The sequence below is a fragment of the Homarus americanus genome, unplaced genomic scaffold, assembly GCF_018991925.1.
Source record: "Homarus americanus isolate GMGI-L3 unplaced genomic scaffold, GMGI_Hamer_2.0 scaffold42818, whole genome shotgun sequence".
Classification (NCBI taxonomy): Eukaryota; Metazoa; Arthropoda; class Malacostraca; order Decapoda; family Nephropidae; genus Homarus; species Homarus americanus.
Genome location: NW_024741585.1, coordinates 526,180 through 548,943, shown reverse-complemented (window position 1 = coordinate 548,943; position 22,764 = coordinate 526,180). Strand labels below are relative to the sequence as shown.

Sequence of the window (22,764 nt, the reverse complement as noted above, 5' to 3'; positions counted from 1 at the left end):
ATGAAGCTTTTATAGAATTATATAGGAATGATAACTATAAGACCTATAGTTCACATACTTGGTTGGTATGAATGTAGATACAGTATAACATTGCTTCCATTTACAGTTTTACACTAAGAACATTAACAGTTAGCGTGCCGTAAACTATAGCAATGATCGTCACCTAAGAGTTATCCAAACACTTAAAAACTGTAGTGAAGAGATCCATTATCGAAACATCATTAAAAATATCACATAGAACAATATCAAAACTTTCACCATAGAGAATAAAAAGATATTGCAAAATATGATAATTTTACTGATTTATAGAGTTACTATATTACCAATAATTTTATTCTATATAATAGTATATTTCTGTATACAGCATTGGGGGTAAGATATTATAATAATAGTGTTATTTTTGTGTTTAAAGATAGGTTTATATAGACGCATAGCGATAGTCAGGTGTAAGAGTCAGCCATATTAGGTGGTTGGCGGGTGTGGAGTGCGCGCGCCCTCTCTCGCTCTCTGCTGCCTCGCCCCGGCAACACACGTGTGAGTTTACCTTCTCCTCAACCCCTTTTCTTCTCTTTGACGCCGTTTATGTGAGTGTTGAAATACTGATTGCTCTCATAGTGGATATCAATGGTGTGGGTGTGGGAGTTTACTGTGTGTTCTCCACCTGTAGTTCTTAGTTGGTGATTTTTCTTGGGGGTAAAACAGTCTAATGACAATACCCTGGCCGGCGCCATATTGTGAATTTTTGACAACTTTTTTAGGTAAACATTTAACTTTCCTACTCACATGTGTATATATCTATGTCTTTACGGGAATCTATTGTCCATTAATGAATTAGAAGGAAAGTTATAGGGTGACTCTGATGTACTGCAACCAGGAGGTAATTTTTTTACGTGATTGCCTGACGTACGAATATAAAAATAGTACATATGAATACCAATTTATGTACAATTTATACATGAGGTTGTGTAGTATTGTGGATTATCTGTGTTATAACGGCAGGAACAGAAAACAGGAAGTGTATAGGACTTTATTATGAGGAGTATAGTGCAGACTCAGCTGGCTCCTGGCTTCTCTTTGTGCAGCCCCACGTTGTTGAAGCTATTTTTGCTGTGTGAGGTTTAGCTGTGTGTTTAAATCGACATCTACTGTGTATCTTGGTGTGTAGAGGCTCTGGATATACACTCAGGGGATGGTCGAGTTTTTTATTACACTATTTTGGAGAGGTTGTTGGTGGAAATTACTTGGGGTCCAGGTTATTGACATGGAATAATTGTTAAGTAGTTGTCAGGTAATGAGTGTTAATTATTGGGAGCATATCATCACTGGCATTCTCTTAATAGTAATTTCTGTAAGTTCCTTTACCATAATTTCCTTCATTGGTCATGGAAGTTTATGGCCATCCAGAACAGACGAGTTTGATTATTAAAATGGCTTTAATTAATATATAATAACCTCAAAACTGTGCTTAGGTCAGTTACATTGATATAGTAAACTACACTGCTTGAATGAAAGTTTGATTTTTGTTGAAAGTAATATTGGGAATGTTAGAAATAAACACTAAACTTAACTAAATTTTGGATATAGTGTACTGTATTTGGAAAAGCTCTGGTACCAATATGTACTTATGGTTAAGGAAATGTAAAATTACTGAATTTACACAAAACATGAAGTGGGCCATGTTCTTCAGTTCTTTTTACAATTCAGTCACTTGATGGAAATCGCCACTGCAGTACTATGCTTGACTTAGCAGGAATTTGTTTAACTACTTGTTTAGTTGATGGTTTTGTCTGTTTATTGAAGAGCCAAAGTTTTTGCTTTTTTTCACTTAATGAGAAAGTAACTGTAGTTTACTCATTTGTGACAGTCTGTTAAAAAGTATTTTCAAGTAACAAATATTCTGTAAATGAAGTACCAAATGCTTCTGTTCTGATTTGCTCCCTCCTAATCTTAACATTTACTGTAATATACGTATAGGTTTTACTTGATAGTTTGTATCCCAAGGAACTGATGGGGTATTTAAATGACAGAAGACACGTTTTAAAATCTTTTATTTTTGCTGGTGTATAGGTGATTTTTTTAGTCTCGTATACTAAGAATTATTAAACTATTTCTTTAAAAAAGAAGTGGCACAAAAAAAATCATTAAAGACGAGGAGCTCTCTGCTTGTTCCTAGGTTCTGATAAGATTTTGGCATTCCACCATTTCATGGTTAATGTCATCCTACATTGGCTTCAGCGTCAGCCTCATAGCTGCAGCATTTCCTGTGCATAATTTATATTTTTACATTCTTTAGCATTCTTTATACTGTATAAATCACAGAATGCTAATAAAAACCATCCTAATGGTCGTGGATTACATTTTAGTTAGGTGAATTGGTTTGAATGGTTCACTTTTCTTTATAAATGGTGTCCTTAACAAATTGTGGACATTTTCGTGTCACTGAAGAAGAGATGAATTGGAAGGTTACTGGCTAGACTGTCAGTACTGTAGTGCTGTGTCTGAGCCAGAGTGCAAACCCTTTACGTGTTCCCGGGAAGGTTCCTCAGATCATTCACAGACAAGACAACCTACCCCAAAACTAACTCATGTTACCATGTGTGGTATAAAACAAATTTCCTTTAAATATTGTTTTATTGGGTATTTTAGCCAACTTGAAATTTTTTACAAGAAAATCTACAATGGTACAACATGTATCTGAATCAGAGGTACAGAACGATAAGGAATTGAAAGCCTTGGAGTTAAATCCAGTCATATGACTTGTATCACTATGTAAGGTACTGTACAAGGATCTAAGATGTGATCTCTTGAAGTGTCAGTGCTTCATTACAAAGCGAGTGGTCTGGGTTTAGAAATGAAGGCCTTTTGGTTGAATTACTTGATCATGCTGTTGTTGGTTAATTTTCATCCTGATACTGCTCTAAATGCTTCATAGAACAGCTGCACAACTCTTAACTTTAATCCATTCCTAAATGGTATAAATTCCTTCATTTTATTTGCTAGTAGCTTTTGATTCACAATTAGAGCGTTGAACCTGCCAGAAGCCTGCTGCAAATCTTCATTTTGATATCTTGATATCTTCAGCAGCATTTTGTACTATTACTCCACCTTGATAAAAGATCTTGTAAAATCTGTAACCTTGTACTTTGGAGATATGCAATAACCACCATGTCAAGTGTAGAGTGAAAGGCATATGATGAGGTGTATAAATGGAGGTCATTTAAACAAAGGTACTTAAACTATCTATCAAGGAGTGAATTTATAGCAATGGTTTAAAATTAGACAAATAGATTTAGGCGTGATAGATTGAGAACTCGTGGGCTATTATAATGTGTAGCGTTGAAGCTGTTTTTCCTTGAATGTGAATATTATATACAGTACAGCATAGTTATTTTTAAATTGTGAATTTTTCATTATTTTTAAGGATTTGTGTTCCAAGTTTCTCAAAATTGCTTCAGTATACTGTATGAGGTACAACTCCATATCATAGCAGTAGTTAAGAATGCCAGAGTGAGGTTTGGATCAAACACTCCTGCAAAGGGCATAAGCACTGACCTGCAAGTTTACCTTAGAGCAGGGGTCACCAAACTTTTTTCACAGTGGGCCGGATAACTGAAAGAATGACGAGCGCGGGCCGCCTAATCATTCTGTTCAATACTTGCAAGCCAGAACGAAAGCTCTGGTAACGTCAGAGCGTAGGCGGAGCTACCACGAGCCGGGGAAGGACTTGGGATCCGGCCCGTGGGCCGTAGTTTGGTGACCCCTGCCTTAGAGTATTAGAATTACTGTACTTAAAGATACTCACAGATGATCTGGAAGAGGCTCACGCCTGTGACTCCAGCTCAATAGCCTCTTCTCTTCTCAGACGATGGCTGTTTGTGGCGGATAATTGTGCCCTAAAATTATATACTTGTTGATTTTTCCAGTATTTATCTAATTTTGCTTCAAACTTTTCCACCGTCTCCACATTCACTACCCACTATAATAAAGAAAGTAATTCTCTGTGTCAGGACTTTTCACATTAGAATTTGAACTTGGTATCCCTAAGGCGATTATCCCTTCCCAACTTCCTAGCACACGTAGTTCTAAACAAATTATACTTCACCGACACTATCTGTCAATCAAAATACCCCACACTAAAAATAATAATGTAACAATAATGAAATTCTCGAGCGTTGTGACTGAATAGAAATACCTACTACTCGACACCATCCTTCTCACCGGTCCGCTTTACCGGTATTTAAGGCATTTATTGCAAGGCGTTTTAAGAAGCATGGGATAGCTAATTCCCGGACTGTCGTTAAAAAATGACATTGTACTGCGTCTTGGGAATAACTTGTACAACACAGTCTTCAGAAAACAGTAAAATTATAACTTGTTATTTGGACACAACGTAGAAAGAAATAGTGAGGAAAGTATAAAGAAAATTATGGAAAGAAAGACAAAAGGGGAAAAAAGGTCTATCTACAGCAGGGGTCACCAAACTACGGCCCGCGGGCCGGATCCCAAGTCCTTCCCCGGCTCGTGGTAGCTCCGCCTACGCTCTGACGTTACCAGAGCTTTCGTTCTGGCTTGCAAGTATTGAACAGAATGATTATGCGGCCCGCGCTCGTCATTCTTTCAGTTATCCGGCCCACTGTGAAAAAAGTTTGGTGACCCCTGATCTACAGTATAATAAATAAGAATACAAAAAAAATCGGGCCCTTTGTAAAGGTCGGTGGCCCGGATTCCGGGGTAGGAGCTTTAAACCACACAACAATGTATTGTCTTACATGCCTCCAACTCTTCAATATTAATCAAAATTTTCTCCACAAGCAGCTATGATACATGTATTTACACAGTGTGTATGTGGGAGAAACTCACTGATTGGTTGTTAGCTATTTGGGCGCCTCTGCAAATGCTAATGCCTGATCAAGGCATTTGCTCTTCCCTCTGAATGTGCCCTGCGCACAACTTTAAAGCAATGTCTGCGCATACAGAATAGCTAACGCGTTAGCTATTCTGTAAATCGAAAACGCCTTTAGATTTGGTAGAAGAATATTAACCCCTTGTGCACTATATAGGGGGCTCTGCTGAATAGAATCATCTAGCATTACCGAATTAAATTTAGTATTAAAAGTGTCATCCCCGTTCTGAATGGGTTAAAATATAAATTTCTTGCTCTCGGTCCACAAGACCAAATTTCCTAATTTTTTTTTCATACTTCTCTATGTATTCTCATATCTCTTATGTATTAATGATGAATTTGTTGTTTCAGACCTGGTCACCACCAATATGTCAGAGGAGCTGCAAGCAGATTTTGAGGGTGGCGATTCGGGTGCATCACAAGTGTATCCCGCCCAGTGCTCCTCTCTCCGCAAAAATGGACATGTTGTGATTAAGGTAAATTGGGACATTCCTTTCTGTTCTACAAAGTCATGTTTTTGGGAGTCTTACAAAAGTTCTACAATGTAAATAGTTTAATAGAAGTCATACTTTTTAGGAGATTATACAACTCTTAGTGTTTGATTAAAGAATTGATTAGTTGATTTTATGAGTGCTGTACAGTGACTATTTATTTAAATATTTGATTCCTCCATGCTTGTTATTTTGACTTGCATTCATAGGTAGGTAGTAGGTTAACCTCGCCATCTGCGGAAGTACTACCACAAGATATCTAACAATAATATATGGGGATTTAAAATGGACTCTGGTTGAAGAATGGGTATTAATCCTTTGCACATACTGATTCTTGTATCCCCTGGTCCCCCACTGGAGCATTCTTAACCGAATATTTTTTGCCGTATTTTAGAAAATTGCTTTTACAGATCAGTATATTTTGAAGTACTGAACGTGAAAAAAATTATTACTCGTCCTGTGGCACATGGCAGAACTATCAAGTTACGTAGGGAATGAGTCGGCTGGAGGGAGGGACCCGTTGGTGGCGGGAGAGGGAATCCCGGAGGTGCGTGCACGGGCAGACCTCACGTGAGTGGTCCCAAATGACTTTTGTTGTGGTCACAGAAACTTTTTTAAAAATTGCGCGCGAGGGAGGGATAAAGGGCCACAAAACATGTTAACCCATTCTCTGCAAGTAACAGCTAAGCCTACTGGTGCCATATATGAGAATCCTTGAGTGAAGCACAAAAAAAAAACAATAAAAAGGACGTAAAAGGGAATCTAACTAGAAATATTGAAAGAAGGGAGTGGGTAGTGGGGGATAGGCAGATGAAGCAGTTAATATCTGGGAGTGCGGAAATGTGTGCACGAGGGTTCTGAATGGATTAATGAATGGCAAAAGAAAGGAATAGGATAGTGAGTGAAAGGCCATAAGGATGTACTCTGCCTTTTGGAACTACAAAACAGAGTTTAGATGTGTGGAGTTTAAAAAGGGGGAGAGATGAGCAGATACACAGGTGAAGTGAAAATGATAATTACTGTAGTTTTCTTAAAGACCACAAGATCATGGAGTAATATATACAACCTATTAACATTATTATTGATTCTGTGCTACACTCCTCACACATGTGATGATGTAAGAATACCAATAAAAGGTAAAATCGGGAAGTACGTGGGATTCATGTATTTGTGAAGTTTAATGCCTAAATAATTGAATTTCTTTAGTGTATACAGGATTATTATTTTTGTTTCTTTGATTGCAGGGCCGTGCTTGTAAAATTGTGGAAATGTCAACTTCAAAAACAGGCAAACACGGACATGCCAAAGTTCATCTGGTTGGTATTGACCTCTTCACTGGTAAGAAATATGAAGATATCTGTCCCTCCACCCACAACATGGATGTGCCTGTGGTGAAGCGTGCTGACTACCAGGTGAATGCTCTCTTAAGTGTCATCTTTTGTGCAAATGATATTGGTTACATTTTATTGATCTTCATGATGCTCTGCTCTTGTTTGATGCATTCTTAATAAATTTATACTCCATTTTTAGGTATGCTAAATTTACTAACGATCTAAATTCATTTTTTCTTTCAACCAGTTGATCGACATATCTGATGATGGCTTCTTGTCCCTAATGATGGAATCTGGTGACTTGCGTGACGATATTAAAATTCCCGAGGGTGATGTAGGTGCTGAGATAAAATCCAAGTTCGAAAACGGAGAAGACCTTCTGGTAAGTTGTTTATACTGTAATTATTATTATATAGCACTGTCAATCAATAAGAGTACTGTCCTCATATCTGAGGGTTGGCGACCACAGTCTTCCACTCTAAATGTTCTCGGGCTATGTTTACCAATCTTCTGAGGTTTTGTATCTCGGGGACCCAGTTATTAATTTCATTCATCCATCCGTCCCGGTCTCTGCTTTCCCCTGGCCCTCCTTCCCTCAACTTTGCCCATTACCATTTCATATACCCAATAATGGGACCAAAATAATTGTATAATACAATACCTGTATTTTACAACACATACTGAGTATGACTTTATTACAGTTGTTGAATTTATTGGTGTAACTACAGTCGAGTCTCGGAGTATGTGACCCTGCTTATACGTGTTTGATCCCCAGTCTCTCTTGCTAGCTCAGTGTGTTTATCACTTGTCCACACATTTGTGTGTGGAGGCATTGAGCTATAACTGTCATCGACTCACAATTCTAGCCTTGCTCTCTCCCTCCCCTTACAGCACTGAATGACCTACTGGCTCCAGTGCTTGGCTTAAAGCCTTAATTCCATAAATTAATCAGTCCCTCCCTTTCTCGATGCGAGTCAGTTAAGTGGTTGAAGTCGCATGTTACTGAGGATGGTTTGAGTGTGGAAGGAGCTATTCTTTGTATATACAGTAAATATCAGGAATAAAATAGAAGAAAAAATACTGCATTATCATTTGGTAATCTTTCATATACAGTACATGGGACACAGGCAACAGCATCAGCAAGCAGCTGAGATTCCTTTTTCTGCTTCTCCTCCCCTTCCCTGGCTGTGTGCGAATTCCAGTGCATGAAGAAATCTTGCTGACCTTTATGATAATTATATTGTTATTATGAGTTGAAAAATAACCATAATATAACTGTGATGTCCTCCTCGTGGTGGAGAGAGCGAGAAAAAGATAAAAAGTGTCTTCTGTGAGAACTTTTTAAGAAGAAAACCCAAGATATTGGATATACTAAGGGGTGACGTATCGAACTCATAAGTATAAAAAAGGGGCTATACATAAAGTGTATGTACGGGGGAACCTGAATATATGCGAATTCACACTTACGCGGGGATCCCAGGAGCTTAACCCTGGTTGTTAATGAGCATGTTGTTTTTTCCAGTCAAGCTGAAAGATTTTTTTTACAACTTGCATTACAGACCATTCACATCTCCATACAGACACTATTTTGACTTGCACAGGCACCCACTACAGTACCTGATTCTTGGTCAGCTGTTTTTCCTTACCATTTGCATCCCTTGATATAAACATTATTTTTATTGTACAGTATATCTTAAATTTGTCATTTTTTTCTTTACTTTTGCTGTTCTATATTCCCTTATTTCTTTTGTAATGTTGAAGACCAGTTGTGATTTTTGTCCCACCACTGCATATACAGGGGAGGGGGAAGGTCTGACTGACTTTGAACCTATCTGTTTGTATGTATGGACTTCCCTCACATCCAGATTTGTTAGCAGGATTATATATACAGTATACACATACACACACAGGGATTAGCCCATCCGGGTACAGTATATGCCATTTAAATTGCATGTAGGTTAGTATGGGGGAAAGTTAGTGCAAGTGGGGGGGGGGGTTGCTGAGGAACATTAAAGTGGTGTGTCTTAAGAAATATAGTGTACAGTAGCTACATATAGTCAATGAAATTAGCAGTGAAAACATTACCACCTCTCCACCTTTGGTGGTGTGCATTGTGAGGGGCGTAAAATCGCCTGCCTCGTGAAAAGTTAATAATTAATAAGTACAGGTACAGTACTTTATTATTAATATGCACTATGTGATTCATTTTTTTTTTATAAATAGGCATTTATAATGCAGTAATAATTTATACCATATGAAACGCATTTTACTTTGTATGATTCTCTCATCACTGTCATTACGTTAGGTCGTGGCCTTGAGAGAAAATATGTAGGGCTAGTGAAAAGGTGTATAATTTTTATTTTTTTTCCAGCATCTGTTCTAATTGTGTTCAAAAGATAGTACTGTAATGATCCTGAATAAATTCTCTACAAGGTTGTTTCAGAAAAAGATAGTTAAATAAAATACTTTGATAATGATGGGAACTTGATTGTTTTATGAAAAACTTAAATATATATGTATATGGGCCATCAAATAGACGTTTTGGGCACAAGGCTTGAATGGTGCCGAGACAGCACACGCGGATGCCAGACATGTGAGAGCTCCCGGCAACACCAGCTGCTTGGTGACTCACTGGGAACAGTAATACTGAGAACCAGCACCAAGCTGCTAAATAAAAAAATCCTATGGCATATAAAAACCCTGAGGTTAAGTCTGGGCAAAAAATTACAAAAGGTTCGGTGTTTTAGCTTGTCGGAAACCCCCCACCCTCTGGAATAAGTAATTACGTAGACAACTAAATATAATGTAGGTTATTATAAAAATGTACAAAAGCAGTATAGTAGCTATAAAAATACCAAATGAAATATTAAACCAGTACCGTTTGCTTCACCCAGGAGGAAAGCATAATAAAAATAAACATGCTGAGATTCCAACCATTACAGCTGATGCCCCTGTGTGTTGTACTGGTAGGTCTATTGAGCCTTGGCAGATGACTACTTGTTGCTGTTGATCCCTGCCGGTATTTATGTACTATTAACTTATTGATCTTTATAACAGATATATATGACTATCAATCCTATACAGTAGAACGTCGATTTAAAACGATTCAATTATTGATTTAAAGCGACACCCACAATTAAGGACAATGTTATAATTCAAAGCGAATCTTTCGTCTTTGGGGGATACACTGAACAAGCCTACTGGCAATTTACTAAACCATTGTGGCTTTGTGCTCTTGCTGGCATCCACTCATTACCCACACACGAACCTGACAACAGTTGAAAATATCTTATCCCCACGGCTCCCCCAGCAAAAAGGATGAAATATGACACAAGTTTCAAGCTGAAAGTTGTTGCGTTTGCAAACTCTTCAAACAACAGTGCTGCAGCGGATGACAGTTTAAATCTAAGCCGTGCTGCCGACAGTGTAACCCACCCATAGTTTCGCAGCTGGCTGCTTGGTGTTGGTGGCGTCGCTGGCAGTTTGTTTGCAACAGCTGATGCAAATGGCAGATCGTAAGCCAGGTGTACCATAATGTTCTACTATCATACCGTTTATAGATTGTACTATCGGGGTGCTATATTGGTATGCTGTGTAAACAATTACTGTACTATTTTATTGGAGGTGCTGATTTTGGCTTGGTGTTTACCAGAGTTCTTACGAAGATAACTTAATGAAGATTTTTAGCGGTTGCTTGCTGTCCTATGTAGATCCTGTTGTCCACTTCCATTTTTGTATATATATATATATATATATATTATATATTATATATATATTGAAAGGTATTACGGTAGGTGTCTTGATGAAAGTGGCGTGGCCTTATTACACACTTTCGCCTATGTTTGGCCCTTGGGGGTTGACTTGTATGGCAAGTATAGAACTAAACCTGAATTTTGGACTAAAAATCTTGAGGTCGGCTTATACGCTGCAATTTACGGTAGCTGAAGAGAAGTCTGGTATTGTCGGTTGGTGGAAATCGGCTGACGCAAGCCAGACTGTCTTGATCTCCGAGCGCCAACCGTCTACCAGCAAATCACAAGAAGCCGAGCATGCGGTTCTAAATTCTTCGATGATAGACAAATTAAGTCTTTGACAGGTTAAAAGTTTTTCTATTGGTGTGGACAAAAGTCGATATATGTCCCACTACCAAAAGCCATTAGATGCGACTTTGGTCGAGTTAGTGCTCAAATGGTTAAGTTCTAGTACCAGTGGTGCTAAGAAGCATAAGGCCATCACCATTAAGATGGATGTGCTCAAACATTGCAAGAGGTGAACTTTGTGAATCTACTTTATGGACTTCTTGTGATAGTGCAGGTAACATCAAGGAGACTGGAACATTAATTAGTGCATCTAAGACATCGTGCTTATGAAGTTTGATTATGGAGAGAATGGAAAGAATGTTGAGCACCTGAACCAAACGCCAAATTCAAAAAAATATTCACGTCTGCATGCTTGTGATGCAAGCAAAGGCCTGGAGTGTTTTATATTTACAGGTATGTGTTTTCTATACTGTAGTTTTTCACTGGTATAATATTGCTTACAATAGTGTCTTATTGGTAACAAAAAACCCCAATAGTACTATGATTTGCGTGTTTTTTATTGACGCTACCATTTTCAAGAACGTAATTATTGTATAAATCAAGAGTTACCTGTAGATGCTGCAGTCTGGTGGTGGTAGTTTGAATCATAGTGCCGAGAAAGTTTGGTTTCTAGGAGATAGGGTAACGAAAGTTACGGTGATGTCCTCCAAGTGGTGCAGGTATCAACCCCCTTTAATCTGACACCCTTGGGACCTGACGTGCCTGACTATTGACATTTCTGAACCACAGGTCATCTAAAGTCTGGTGAAAAAATTATCTGCTATCAATACAGTGTGGGTTAATAAAAAGTAGAGCAGGTCCAACACAGTATATTGCTATACAGTACTTTGAAGATGCATTCCAGGTGACAAAGTTATTGGTGTCCCTTGCTATACGAATAGGTTAGGTTTCTGAAACCCATTCTTGAAGTGAAATTTCATATCTCAATAGAATACTATACAGTATCTGGGAAAATAGGAATCTGTTCTCGGACGGAAATTCCAAAAGCATTAAATTGGTTCACAGACAACAAAAAACCTACCGAACTAATTATAAATAGTACACAACTACTGTACTGTAATTTACTACCTAACACATTAATGAAATACTGTCTAGATGAAAATATGCAGCTAAAAGCCATTAAAGAAATGTTAAGTGAAAGTTTAACAACCACCATTTGCATGGATGCTGGCTGCGTGGCCTCAAGCCTCACCTTAGCAAAGCTCTGACACTTTGCTCTCGCACACAAAGTAATATTTTCTCCCTTGTTTTTGACCTTCTGATAATTAATTTAATTTAAATTTTTTGCAAATTCCCAATGTAGGATTTTGTGTGCATGTAACGTAGTATTAAAAAAATGGAGGAAGTTATTGTGGGTTTGTATTGAAAATAGTAATTTATGAAGTACGGTATTAATAGTTTTTGATAAGATGTACTTTGCTGGGGATATTATAGTGTGAAACTTGGGTATGGCTAGTGTGGTTAATGTAGCATCACTTGCTTTCTCTTCATTTGTTGGTCTCTTTGAAGCCTTATTAAAGGGTAGGTTAGAGCTAAATAAAAGCCAAAAAACAACAAAAGGGCGAGAGCTGGACTGATGGAAGTAAATGATTTTCTTCCGAGCATATGAACTAATTCCAAGACGGCCAGTACCAAATTCGTAATAGTCTAGAAGGGTCTGACCTGTACTAGGACTTGAACATGTCCTCAAAAGTAATGCAGAAATGAGAATAAGTGTGTGTACAAGCCACCAAAAGTTCACAATATACTGTAATGTGTTGTACTCTATATCACGATAATGTCCTAGCATATTCCAAATGTGTTAACTTATTAATGCATACCTGTTTGTGTGCTGTTTTACAATTGTATATTGCATAAAATGGCACCCTTTAAACCTCTTTCTTACTTACTATAGGTTTGAAAGCCAAAAGGAGGTGCTAGATCAATGCTGTGAATTCCAAGGTTGGATGTTGCAATATCATTCAGCCATTTCACCTCACATACAGCCGTATTAATTTAAGTATGGGAGGCACCGTTAAGTTAGAGGGGTGGTTTCAGGAATTCCTTAATGGTAGTCAGGTATTTCTCTGCAATTACAGTAAAACCTTGATAAATTGGACTTCAATATATCGGAATTTGCTTTTTCGGACTGAAATGCTCTGGTCACCAGAAATACCAAAAAAAATGGGGAAGGTAAATAAAAAATCTCATGAAATGAACCACACTGATTACTGTACAGTGGTCTAATCAGATTTGTTATAGGCCTGCTGAGAACTAAGATACTTGAGTATGTAAGCTGGCTGGGGCTGACCAGGTGTTGCCACATTAGTCAGGTTTATTTAATGATTCAGTATTATACAGGTATTCTCATATGATTGGCCTCTTATGGTTTATGTTTCAACATGATTAATATAAAATCTTCAGTGATAGAGAAAAAATACAAGACTGTAATTTGAAATATGACTTGAAAATAAAAGGATAAGCTGTATCAGAAGGTGATTTACTCAAGATGTGTTCGTGTGACAGCTTTCAGTAGACCAGCTTACAAGGGTCACTATACCACACTGTATAGTATCTGATATTAAGATACCTTCTTAAAAACGTTATTTACTACCTTTGAGTGTTATATGATGACTCGGTTGGCCACTTGTACACTTGGTCTTAGACAAATGATTAATGAATAAACCAGGGTAAATGCAGATGCATAATACTTTATACTACATTATTACTTATTGATGTTAAGTACACTACAATAATATTTATTAAGTGGTGATAAATGCATTGCAATAGTATTTATTAAGTGTACTAATTTACCAAGTGTTGAAGGCAGACATTGTGGTAAGTCGATCAGCGGTTTGCTCTTTGTAAACAATGACTGGTTTTCAGTGTGGGATTCTTTTTTCAGGAAAGCCAGTTCTTTTAGGATAATATTTTATCAACCTTGCACCAAATGATCCTAAATTTATGAGAATTGTGGTGGAATTGCATACAAAAGGTGTTCAAGGAATCTTGTGGGAGTTAAGGGGAGGGAGCCACCCACCCATGCTAACCCCCCCCCCCTCCCCTCTGCCAGCTGCTCCAGATAATCATTTGTCTTCCACATACAATATACTTACACTTATTTTTATCTTTATAGTACTGTACAGTATACAGTTTTCTCTTTATTCAAGAGACAAATTCTGTGGTTACTTGCATATAACACTTTACAGTAAATAACAATCATCTCGGTGACAACCAAACTTGTATGTCTGATTTTCAACCCGGAGAGTTTCATATATCTTTTTCTTGTTGATGTAATATTCTTTTAATAACCTTGTTATACACTTAAAGACCTTAGCTGTTGAAGTGCAGTAATAACATAACTGATTTTCTTTAAAGAGTTTAGATAACCAGTGTTATTCTTCCCCCCCCCATATTTAAATTTTTCGGACTGGGGTCTGCCCCCAATTAGTCCAATTTATCGAGGTTCTACTGTACTTGTAAGGGGTAATTTCATCTATTTACACATACACACACGTGCTTTGAAGAACTTTTACTGAATGAGCATTACATAATTCATTCATGTTTACTGAAAGATAATCTTTTAGTAGCATATACTCTTGTTCAGATACTTTGAATAGTATTTTCTACATTATATTGGCTGTTATAGGGTGAGCTGTCATAAACTCCTTAAATAGTGTCCTACAAATTTGTATTTACATCATGCATATTAAAGAAAAAATACTACTAATGATATTGTTTTTCTCCAGCTGACAGTTCTTTCGGCAATGGGCCAGGAAATGGTGGTTGCCACCAAGCCAAACATGAAGTAAACTACTCCTTCCAGCTACCACTACTACTACTACTATTACCACCATTACCATCTTCACAACCAACCATTATCTCGTTAAAGTATATATTTTTTTCATATTAGACAACTGGAAGACGGTTAATGGTTGACATCTGTGATTACTCTACAATGGGAGTGCAGTATGTCCTGGAGGAGTTTGGGTTATCCATGAAGCAAGATAGAGTAGTTAAGTGCCCAGCTCTGCCTCAACCATGAACATCACTACCCATTGTGGTCCTCTTATTTAAAGTACTAAAATTGCTTTTGGAATAAGGGGAGAGGAAGGCCTTCACCGTCATGTTTAACTGGTATATGCATGTTTTTAGAGGTTCTGAACCTTATTATTTTACTTTTTTTTTTTAATCATTATTGTTGTTATTATTTTGTGGACAAGCAACATCCCAGTGTGTGTGGGCTGAATAATTACCCTTGTGGGTTGGTTTATTGATCTGTGACCAAATGAGGAATAAATGGTGTGTTGTTTATATGGCGTTTGATTGTTTAAACAATCCAAGCTTCAGTGCAGGAGAGCCTTTTCCTTTTTTACTCTATCATATATTATGGGCCCATTACTTGGGTTGGAGGAAAGCTTTTATCTAACTTGTTTTTGTACTTCATTATGCATAATTAATATGCTGAATATTAGAATAAAAATTTACAACCATTCCAGTGTTAAGATGTTCTTTCATTCACATATCCCCAGGATTTAGTATTTGTAAAATTGAGAAAAAATAATAATTGGCCTTAGTTTGACAGCAGTACAGTAAGCTTGCTTTATCAAAACTTGGGGATTTATCTTGCTGTTAATATTCACAAATTATGGTATTAATCCATGAAGTAATAGATTATATATACCCAAAATTGTGATAATTAATTTAGAGCTTGCACCAGAGAACTTAACATAAGTGCCAGGGGTCTAATTTAGTTCCTGCATTATGGGTTTATATTGATATACTTCGAGTAGAGTCAGGATTGTATAGTTCAATTGTTGGTAGCTTCTTAACCTTGTGTTATGGCAGAGGGAAATGTTAACAACCACTCGTGTTGCACAATTTTGTTTATCACCGACACTTGACATGTTTGTTTAAATGTCTTCGGCTACGTTTTTCTTCTGTTTACGTACCATCCACAAAGGAGATTAAAATTGGTTCTCGGCATTTCCTTATTGTGTACAAATATAGTTATCATGAAAACATTACTTTTTGAGAAGTTGTTAATGCATGATAAACTCTTATTACATGTATATTTAGCAATCCGCTCTAGTTTGCCATCTGAAAATAGTATATAAAACTTGCAGAATGCGGTACATAAATATCAGTGCGGGTAATTGCTCCGTGGCATTTAAAAGTATTTTGGCATTCATGAAAGTTTTGATTAGCTCTGAAATTAACATGTTTTAACATGCATATGTGATCACCATTCATATTTAAGCTTTCATGTGCCATGATTTACCTGTATACAAATATTCATTGTCAGATATGCAAGATCAAAAAATTTGAATTTGACTTCATGCTATAATGTACCCTGAATTGAGTTACATTTGATGCTGGGGAGGAAGAGATGGTTGAGTAGCATTTTGTTCACTTAGACATGAGGAAATATAGTAGATAATTTTTTATGGGGTTATTTTTGCCAGTTCGTAATAATTTTACTATTTTAGAGAAAGTAGACAATTTTTATCCATTAATTTGAAGATTCCTTAAGTAATATTGGTGGGGTATTGTACTAAGGTAATGAAATTCATATATTCTGAATGTATAATTGTATAAAAGATTAACTGAATGTTTTCTTAAAACCTTTGCAATCATATTACATGCTCATGTTTTGATTTAGTGTGGTATGTGATGTAATTTGAGTTCTAAGAGGTTGGTGAACAGATAAGGATTGCTATGTTGTGTTGTATTGTAAGAAGTGAATCATTACTGGAATGAATTGCACTACTGTATGTAGACATTTGATAAATTAAATAACTATTGAGTGAAATACACTCAGGTTTTTTGTTGTAGACTGACCCAAATGAGAACATAGTGACTCAACGTATCAGTTCATTTGACAATTTAAATTGCCATTTTTTATTCAAAGGTTTATATCCTCTGTACTTTGAGAAACTACAATTGCATACTAAGATTGCTTAAGCTTTAAAAACTTGCTGTTTTTCTCTGGAGTAAAGCAAAATGTTTTTATTTTCACAATGTAAATATTGACCTTCAAAATACAATAAATACATAATGGTTTTGTTTGTTAAATCTACTTGTAGATAAAACAAAGCTTCACTTCTTACATAAATTGTCTTAAGATTTTATGCAACCTCTTAAAGAAATGGAGTTTTGTGGATCCAATGTTCTACTTACTGAAGTGTGTTCTGAAGCAGTCAATATCTTTGAAATTAGCGCCATAAATCCTTTAAAGTTGATATCATACCTGTTCTTGAAACATTACTGCCTCAAGTAAATTTACATGCTCATTCATTTCAAATACTCGTGTCATAATGACTGTCCAAGTATTAGTAACAATGGCAGGTGATACTGTCCTGGACATAGGACTAAACCTCCAGCAGTTAAAGGTACTCCTGATGGTTAAAGTGAATGGCAATAAAAGTTTAGCAAGTAATAGTAGTTTTTGTTAGTCAAACTATTCTAATATAATGGTGTGGCTTCTCTATCCCTAAATCGTATACTTTCAAGATTTATGTAGTTCGGTCCTTTAAATGCTGGAGGCATTGTTCTCCTCCCCCAAAAGTTAAGCTAAAACTTCTCCATCAAAGATGATAATGAGACTTTGCCTGGTGTTGGTATCTGCTGTGTTTGATTACAGATTAACCGCTTGAACTTAGTTTCTTTAGGTTTTGTTTAGAAATGTTCTGTGAAGTACAGTTGCAGAAAATAGATTTATTCATTATGGGGTAGGTGGAATCATGGATGCACTACTGTGTGTGTCAACTTTGAGTTTGCTTAATCAGTTTCAGGATGGAAATGATTTTTAATTTTCTAATAAAAATACATTATACACATTTCTTTCAAGGTTGAGTCCTTGCAAGTAATTTATGGTATGTGACAACAGGCTTTGAAGAGAAAGACAAAGTTTTCTTGTAATTTGATTGCCGCTGAAAATTTATTTCTAAAATTTGAATGTCTTAGGCAGCTATAACAAGATATAACTTTACAGCCTTGTATATGTGTGTGGTAGAAAAAAAAAACTTGATTTTTTCAAGATTGGATTCTAATGCGAGATTTCTCCATATGAGGATAGATTAAGTTTTATGGAATTACAGCTAGTTTATGCTGTTAGTTACATTAACTGCACAAATTCAGGAATATGATGTTCATATAGCCATATAAATGATATTTTTAATTGATTATACAGCTGCTCTGTATAGCCCAAAGAAATATTATATAATTATTAAGAAAGGGTTAGATTTTTTTACACCAATAGAAGATATGTAAACAAGCACTGAGGAGCTGTTCTTGTTCTTCAAATTACTACAGTACCCAGTATATTGGGGAGATTTGGTGTTAAAATAACTCGATGTGTACAGTCGGCAAAATATTATTCTGCACCTTTACGGGTTCAGATAGTATGACACACCCGACCAAGAATTCTGAAAACACCCACGAGTCAAAGCGGATGTTGGTAGCCCTGGCTTCCTGAGTTGCCAGTTACTCTGTAGATAGTATTTACCATAAGGTGTGTCTGTGCACAATGTGTTACAAGATGCGAATAGAGCAGTTAACATCATACAACTATATTTATAAAATAATCGATGCTCGGTTACCTATGCGTAATATTGTATAACTTTCCTACTTTACAAATGTTTCGTATCATTTTTTCTGGTTGAGGTCTTGTATTATGCCACTTCTCATCGCTTTCTCAGATAGTGGTTATAATCATGAGTATTTTCACAATTTTGATGTATCATAGTACGTGAAATTCCTACACAGCACCTCAGTTTCTAGTGCATGCCATTCCTACTGCATGTGGGTTATTAAACGTAGTACTACGGTACGTATAGTATATAATGCTGTGACATGGTTTAAGTGCTTTGGGTTTTATATGTATTCCTGATAATTTCTCTCTGGTTACTACACATGATATAAGGAATAACAGCACATTAGTTTTACAATGAATCACACAATCAGAGATACCAACCTTACCAGTACATGGCATCAGTCTCAGTGTTCGTTGCGAGTGCCACGCTCCCAGGGGTGCAGAATAATTTTTTGCTGACTGTACCTGTATTACAGAATTTTTCACATATCTCAATAGACCGGCAGGTTGCCAGGAACAATGTCGCTTAAGAAATTGTTGTGTTAGCAGGAAAATTATATTAGAAAATTAAAAAAAATCAGAAATACAGTACCCTGTACTGTACTGTATAGCCCAATAATGTACTCTGCAAACATTATGGGGCTGCATTTTTGAGATTTTGGTGAATAATATTGTATTTTCAGTGGTACAAGTTGATCATTTACAACAGGTTATCCATGTTAGACACAACAAATTTTACCTCACCAGAATTAAGCACATTAATCAAGGTGGTTGTGGGAGGGTGTTACAGTAAGGTTAACGTATTTCTTGTATGAGTCACACAGGAGCACTAGTACAGTATAACCATTGGAGTGTTGGGTTAGATGGTGTGTACCACAGCACACTTAATGTCTTCTGTTATATTGCGAGCCTCATGTATAGAAAGTGAGTGAAAATACATATTTTCTATTAATTCTCAATGTTGCTGCACCTCAGTATATTAACAAGATTCACTGCAAAGTATAGCTGTCATAATCTTTTCAAAGATTCTTTTGCCTGTGAAATTGCAAGTAAGTAAACATTTTTGAACATGAAATAAGAATGTCTAATTCAAAGTGCAAACCTAAAGTAGTCCAGGAAGGCTTGAAGCCTGTTTATTTCATTGTATTGCAACTAGTGAATAAAATCATTTTCTAACATGGTCCCACTTCCTACTCCCATTAAACATCATAGGATGAACATTTAGAAATTCTTGAAACAGTGAATAGCATTGTACCTTAAAATAAGATTAAATTGCATGATTACTGTAATGTATGTGGCTAATGTTTACAGTAAAGACAGGGAGTAGATATAGAAATTCCAAAGGACAAACTTAAGGTATGTACCTAGTGCACCAAGTGATGGGTTTAAGGAAAAAATAAAAATAATAAAAATATTTTTTAGTGTTTAAGGTATAGATGAAAGATATGCAAGAGCATTTTTACACTAGATACTGTAGATATGAGTGAGCACAAGAGAATGGCATCAGGTTTTATATAAACTATATTAGAAGGTGTGGAGTTAAAATTAGATGGGAATAATTAGGAAAAAAGAGATCAGAGGGGAGGAGACTAGTGTTTGGTGATTTGTGAGTAGGTTTGTATGTGCTGGTATGCAGTAGCTGGTGATGGTACCTGTAAACTGATTTTACTTAGTTCAGATTAATTCATGTTAGTTCCTTCTGAGTGAAATTGGGTCCTTGTGTATTGTAAGGTTCATGACATTGATCACAGTACAGTATATGTAATTTGAAAGCACTGATATATTTGGTACAGTACCTATGAATAAATTATTAGTTTGGTGAAATTGCTATAAGCCAGTCCATCATGGTGCCCATCTGCAATATGTAAATGAAGGGCAGCAGTTTTCCCCACTTCACATTATTTTGTGAGATTATTTATTTTCTATAAGCAAAAGAGTGAGTACATGACTAGACCTATTTGTTCAAAGGGGTATTGTCCACCAGATGAGGGTAATATTTGCTAACCTTTAATAGGGAGCATATCGCTTAATTTGGATGCCAAAAGAATCGGATCCTCTTGCGAGTAAAAATGATCTTTAGCTTTCCATCGGGGACAAATTGCAACTGTGTGACAAGACTGAATAGGAATACAGGTATCTAATTGGCAGTACAGTATATTCACATCACTGAGGTATAGTACATCAGCAAGTATTGTACTGTATATACCTTAGTAGGAGGGGGGGGGTTAAATTCTCTTTTAGGATAATACTAGATAGATGACAGCAATGGTATCATGATCAGAACTGAAGGCTTTGTTTACCTGCAATGGAAAATAACTTAAATTCACATCTGTTGACTTGAGGGCTATGATGATCTGGCTAGAGATGAATCTGTAGGCTTGTCAAATCGGTTAACTTGAAAAGAAACAAAAATACATGAAGCTGTACTTTATTTTTAGATTTTTGATGTTAATTTCTCGGCTAACAATTATTATTCCTTGTTACTGGCATACAGTATGTCCAAAAAAAATTCATGTAACTTTATAATGTACATGACTAGGAAATCATGAGTATATCAACTTGAGATCAATTTATTATTGCAGTTGTGACAGTATATATATATTATACTGTACGTATATATGTGTGTGTGTGTTTTTTATAGAGAAATATTGATATACAAGCATTATTATCATAGTCATCATCATAAGTAATGGAACAATGGTATTTTTCAGTAATGTTTATATTGATTGAACCTGACAACATTGTTCATATTCCATGCATTTTTATATGACTCATGGAGAAATAAATGTATAATTTATGCTTCACTGTTATAACCTGTTCAGTTGCAATATCTAAGAATTTGTATTGACATAGGTATGGCATCTGGCAGTATGTAATGCAAAATGCATAATAAGAGTTCTCAAACCAGGACATTCCTTGCATTTTTGTCCATTGAAAAAAATATAAAGAAAGTTTTGGTATTTCATTTTGGTGCATTTACAGTAATAGAATCATGTATAGAGTGGTGGTGGTGTTTGAAAAAGGCTAATATTAATAAAGTTATATAAATTTTGTTTATCACTTCAGTATATCTCTTGGATAATAATCATTTAACCACCTAGTATTAATGCCAGAATTGTTTTAATACCTACACACTTACACTCACTTAAGCCAGGATCTTAACATTGGATGGTAATCTCATTTAAAAATCCCTGGAGAGTTTTCATCATTTTCATGATGAATGTGATATGTTATTTCTGAAAATGGGAACAATAGTGATTACTTAAAAAACCTACAATGGAAAAAAGATATATAATGTAAATGTGTGCTAAGAAAATTGGTGCAATATTCCATTTATCATTATACTGATACAGTAATATCCCAGTTAACAAATTGTATGTCTTCCATAACTTCTCTGGGTTAGCTGAATTTTTTTTTACTAGAGGTAGGTATAACCAAGGAGGCATAAGGACATAAGAAAGGGGATTTACAATAGAAAACAACATACAAACAAAAATAGGTTAAAAAAAAACAGTACACTGTACAGTAGGATCTCGCCAATAACGACTTCCACAGTAATGTTTTCGACAATAACAGTAAGTTACAATAGATACCCATTTTCGATAATAACGTCTGGATTATCTTGAATAACGGAGATTTCGCGGGAAGGGTCCGAGCGCATCACGTGTGAGATTTTCGCCTCTATAACCAGTGGTTGCGAGGGTCGGTGAAATATAATGGCTTCTGCATTTGTGCCTGTGGGGGCTAGGGGAAGTGGTGGAGGGAGTGATTTGCCGCCTGAACGCCCGGGAACTTTTAATGTGAATGAGAAAAAAGACCCCAAAGCTAAGAGACAAAGCCACAAGAAGTGTGCCTACTCGGTCAAGGATAAAGAACAGATTGTTGAGCTCATTGAAAGTGGTGCACGGAACATTGATATTGTGAGGAAATTTAACTGTCCTGAATCTTGAGTGCGAAAAATTAAGATGAACTTAGAGGAGACCAAGAAGAGTATTGCGCTGGCTAAGAAATATTTCGGTAGTGATGGAAATGCGAGGCGAGCTATGAATGATAAGTGATAGAAACAGGTTGTTAGTGATAACAGAGCATTTTCTTGTGAAATGGTTAGCTTGTAGAATGAAAGACAGTGCAAGTGTTAGCGGCCCTCAGATACGGAACAATCATCACACCAAGCACCTCAAAAACTAAGTGTTATATTACTCAAACTCTTTATTTTGATGATTGAATAACAACTCTTTTTATTTCTGCTAACAAAAAGTGTTAGGAGGGCTTCTAAGGGGAAAAGTTGGGTGAAATTCTTGGGGCGGCTGCACCAATAAACCCTTTTTCATGTATTTTAATGTCACACAAATAACGTTTTTGCCAA

The 22,764-nt window shown here is 36.3% G+C and overlaps 1 protein-coding gene across 2 annotated transcripts; it reads left to right on the top strand.

The window, feature by feature from the left end:
• Positions 1-430: 430 nt before the first annotated feature.
• On the top strand, positions 431-17,243 carry LOC121875966 (eukaryotic translation initiation factor 5A-like). Of its 2 annotated transcripts, none has more exons than XM_042380784.1 (5): positions 431-534; positions 5,255-5,379; positions 6,639-6,806; positions 6,973-7,107; positions 14,554-17,243. In XM_042380784.1, the coding sequence occupies exons 2-5, from the start codon at positions 5,272-5,274 to the stop codon at positions 14,614-14,616; spliced, it is 474 nt and encodes a 157-aa protein (XP_042236718.1). In that variant the 5' UTR covers positions 431-534; positions 5,255-5,271; the 3' UTR covers positions 14,617-17,243. The 2 variants fall into 2 exon arrangements, with proteins under 2 accessions (XP_042236718.1, XP_042236719.1); XM_042380785.1 differs by having other exon boundaries at positions 443-584.
• Positions 17,244-22,764: the final 5,521 nt, after the last annotated feature.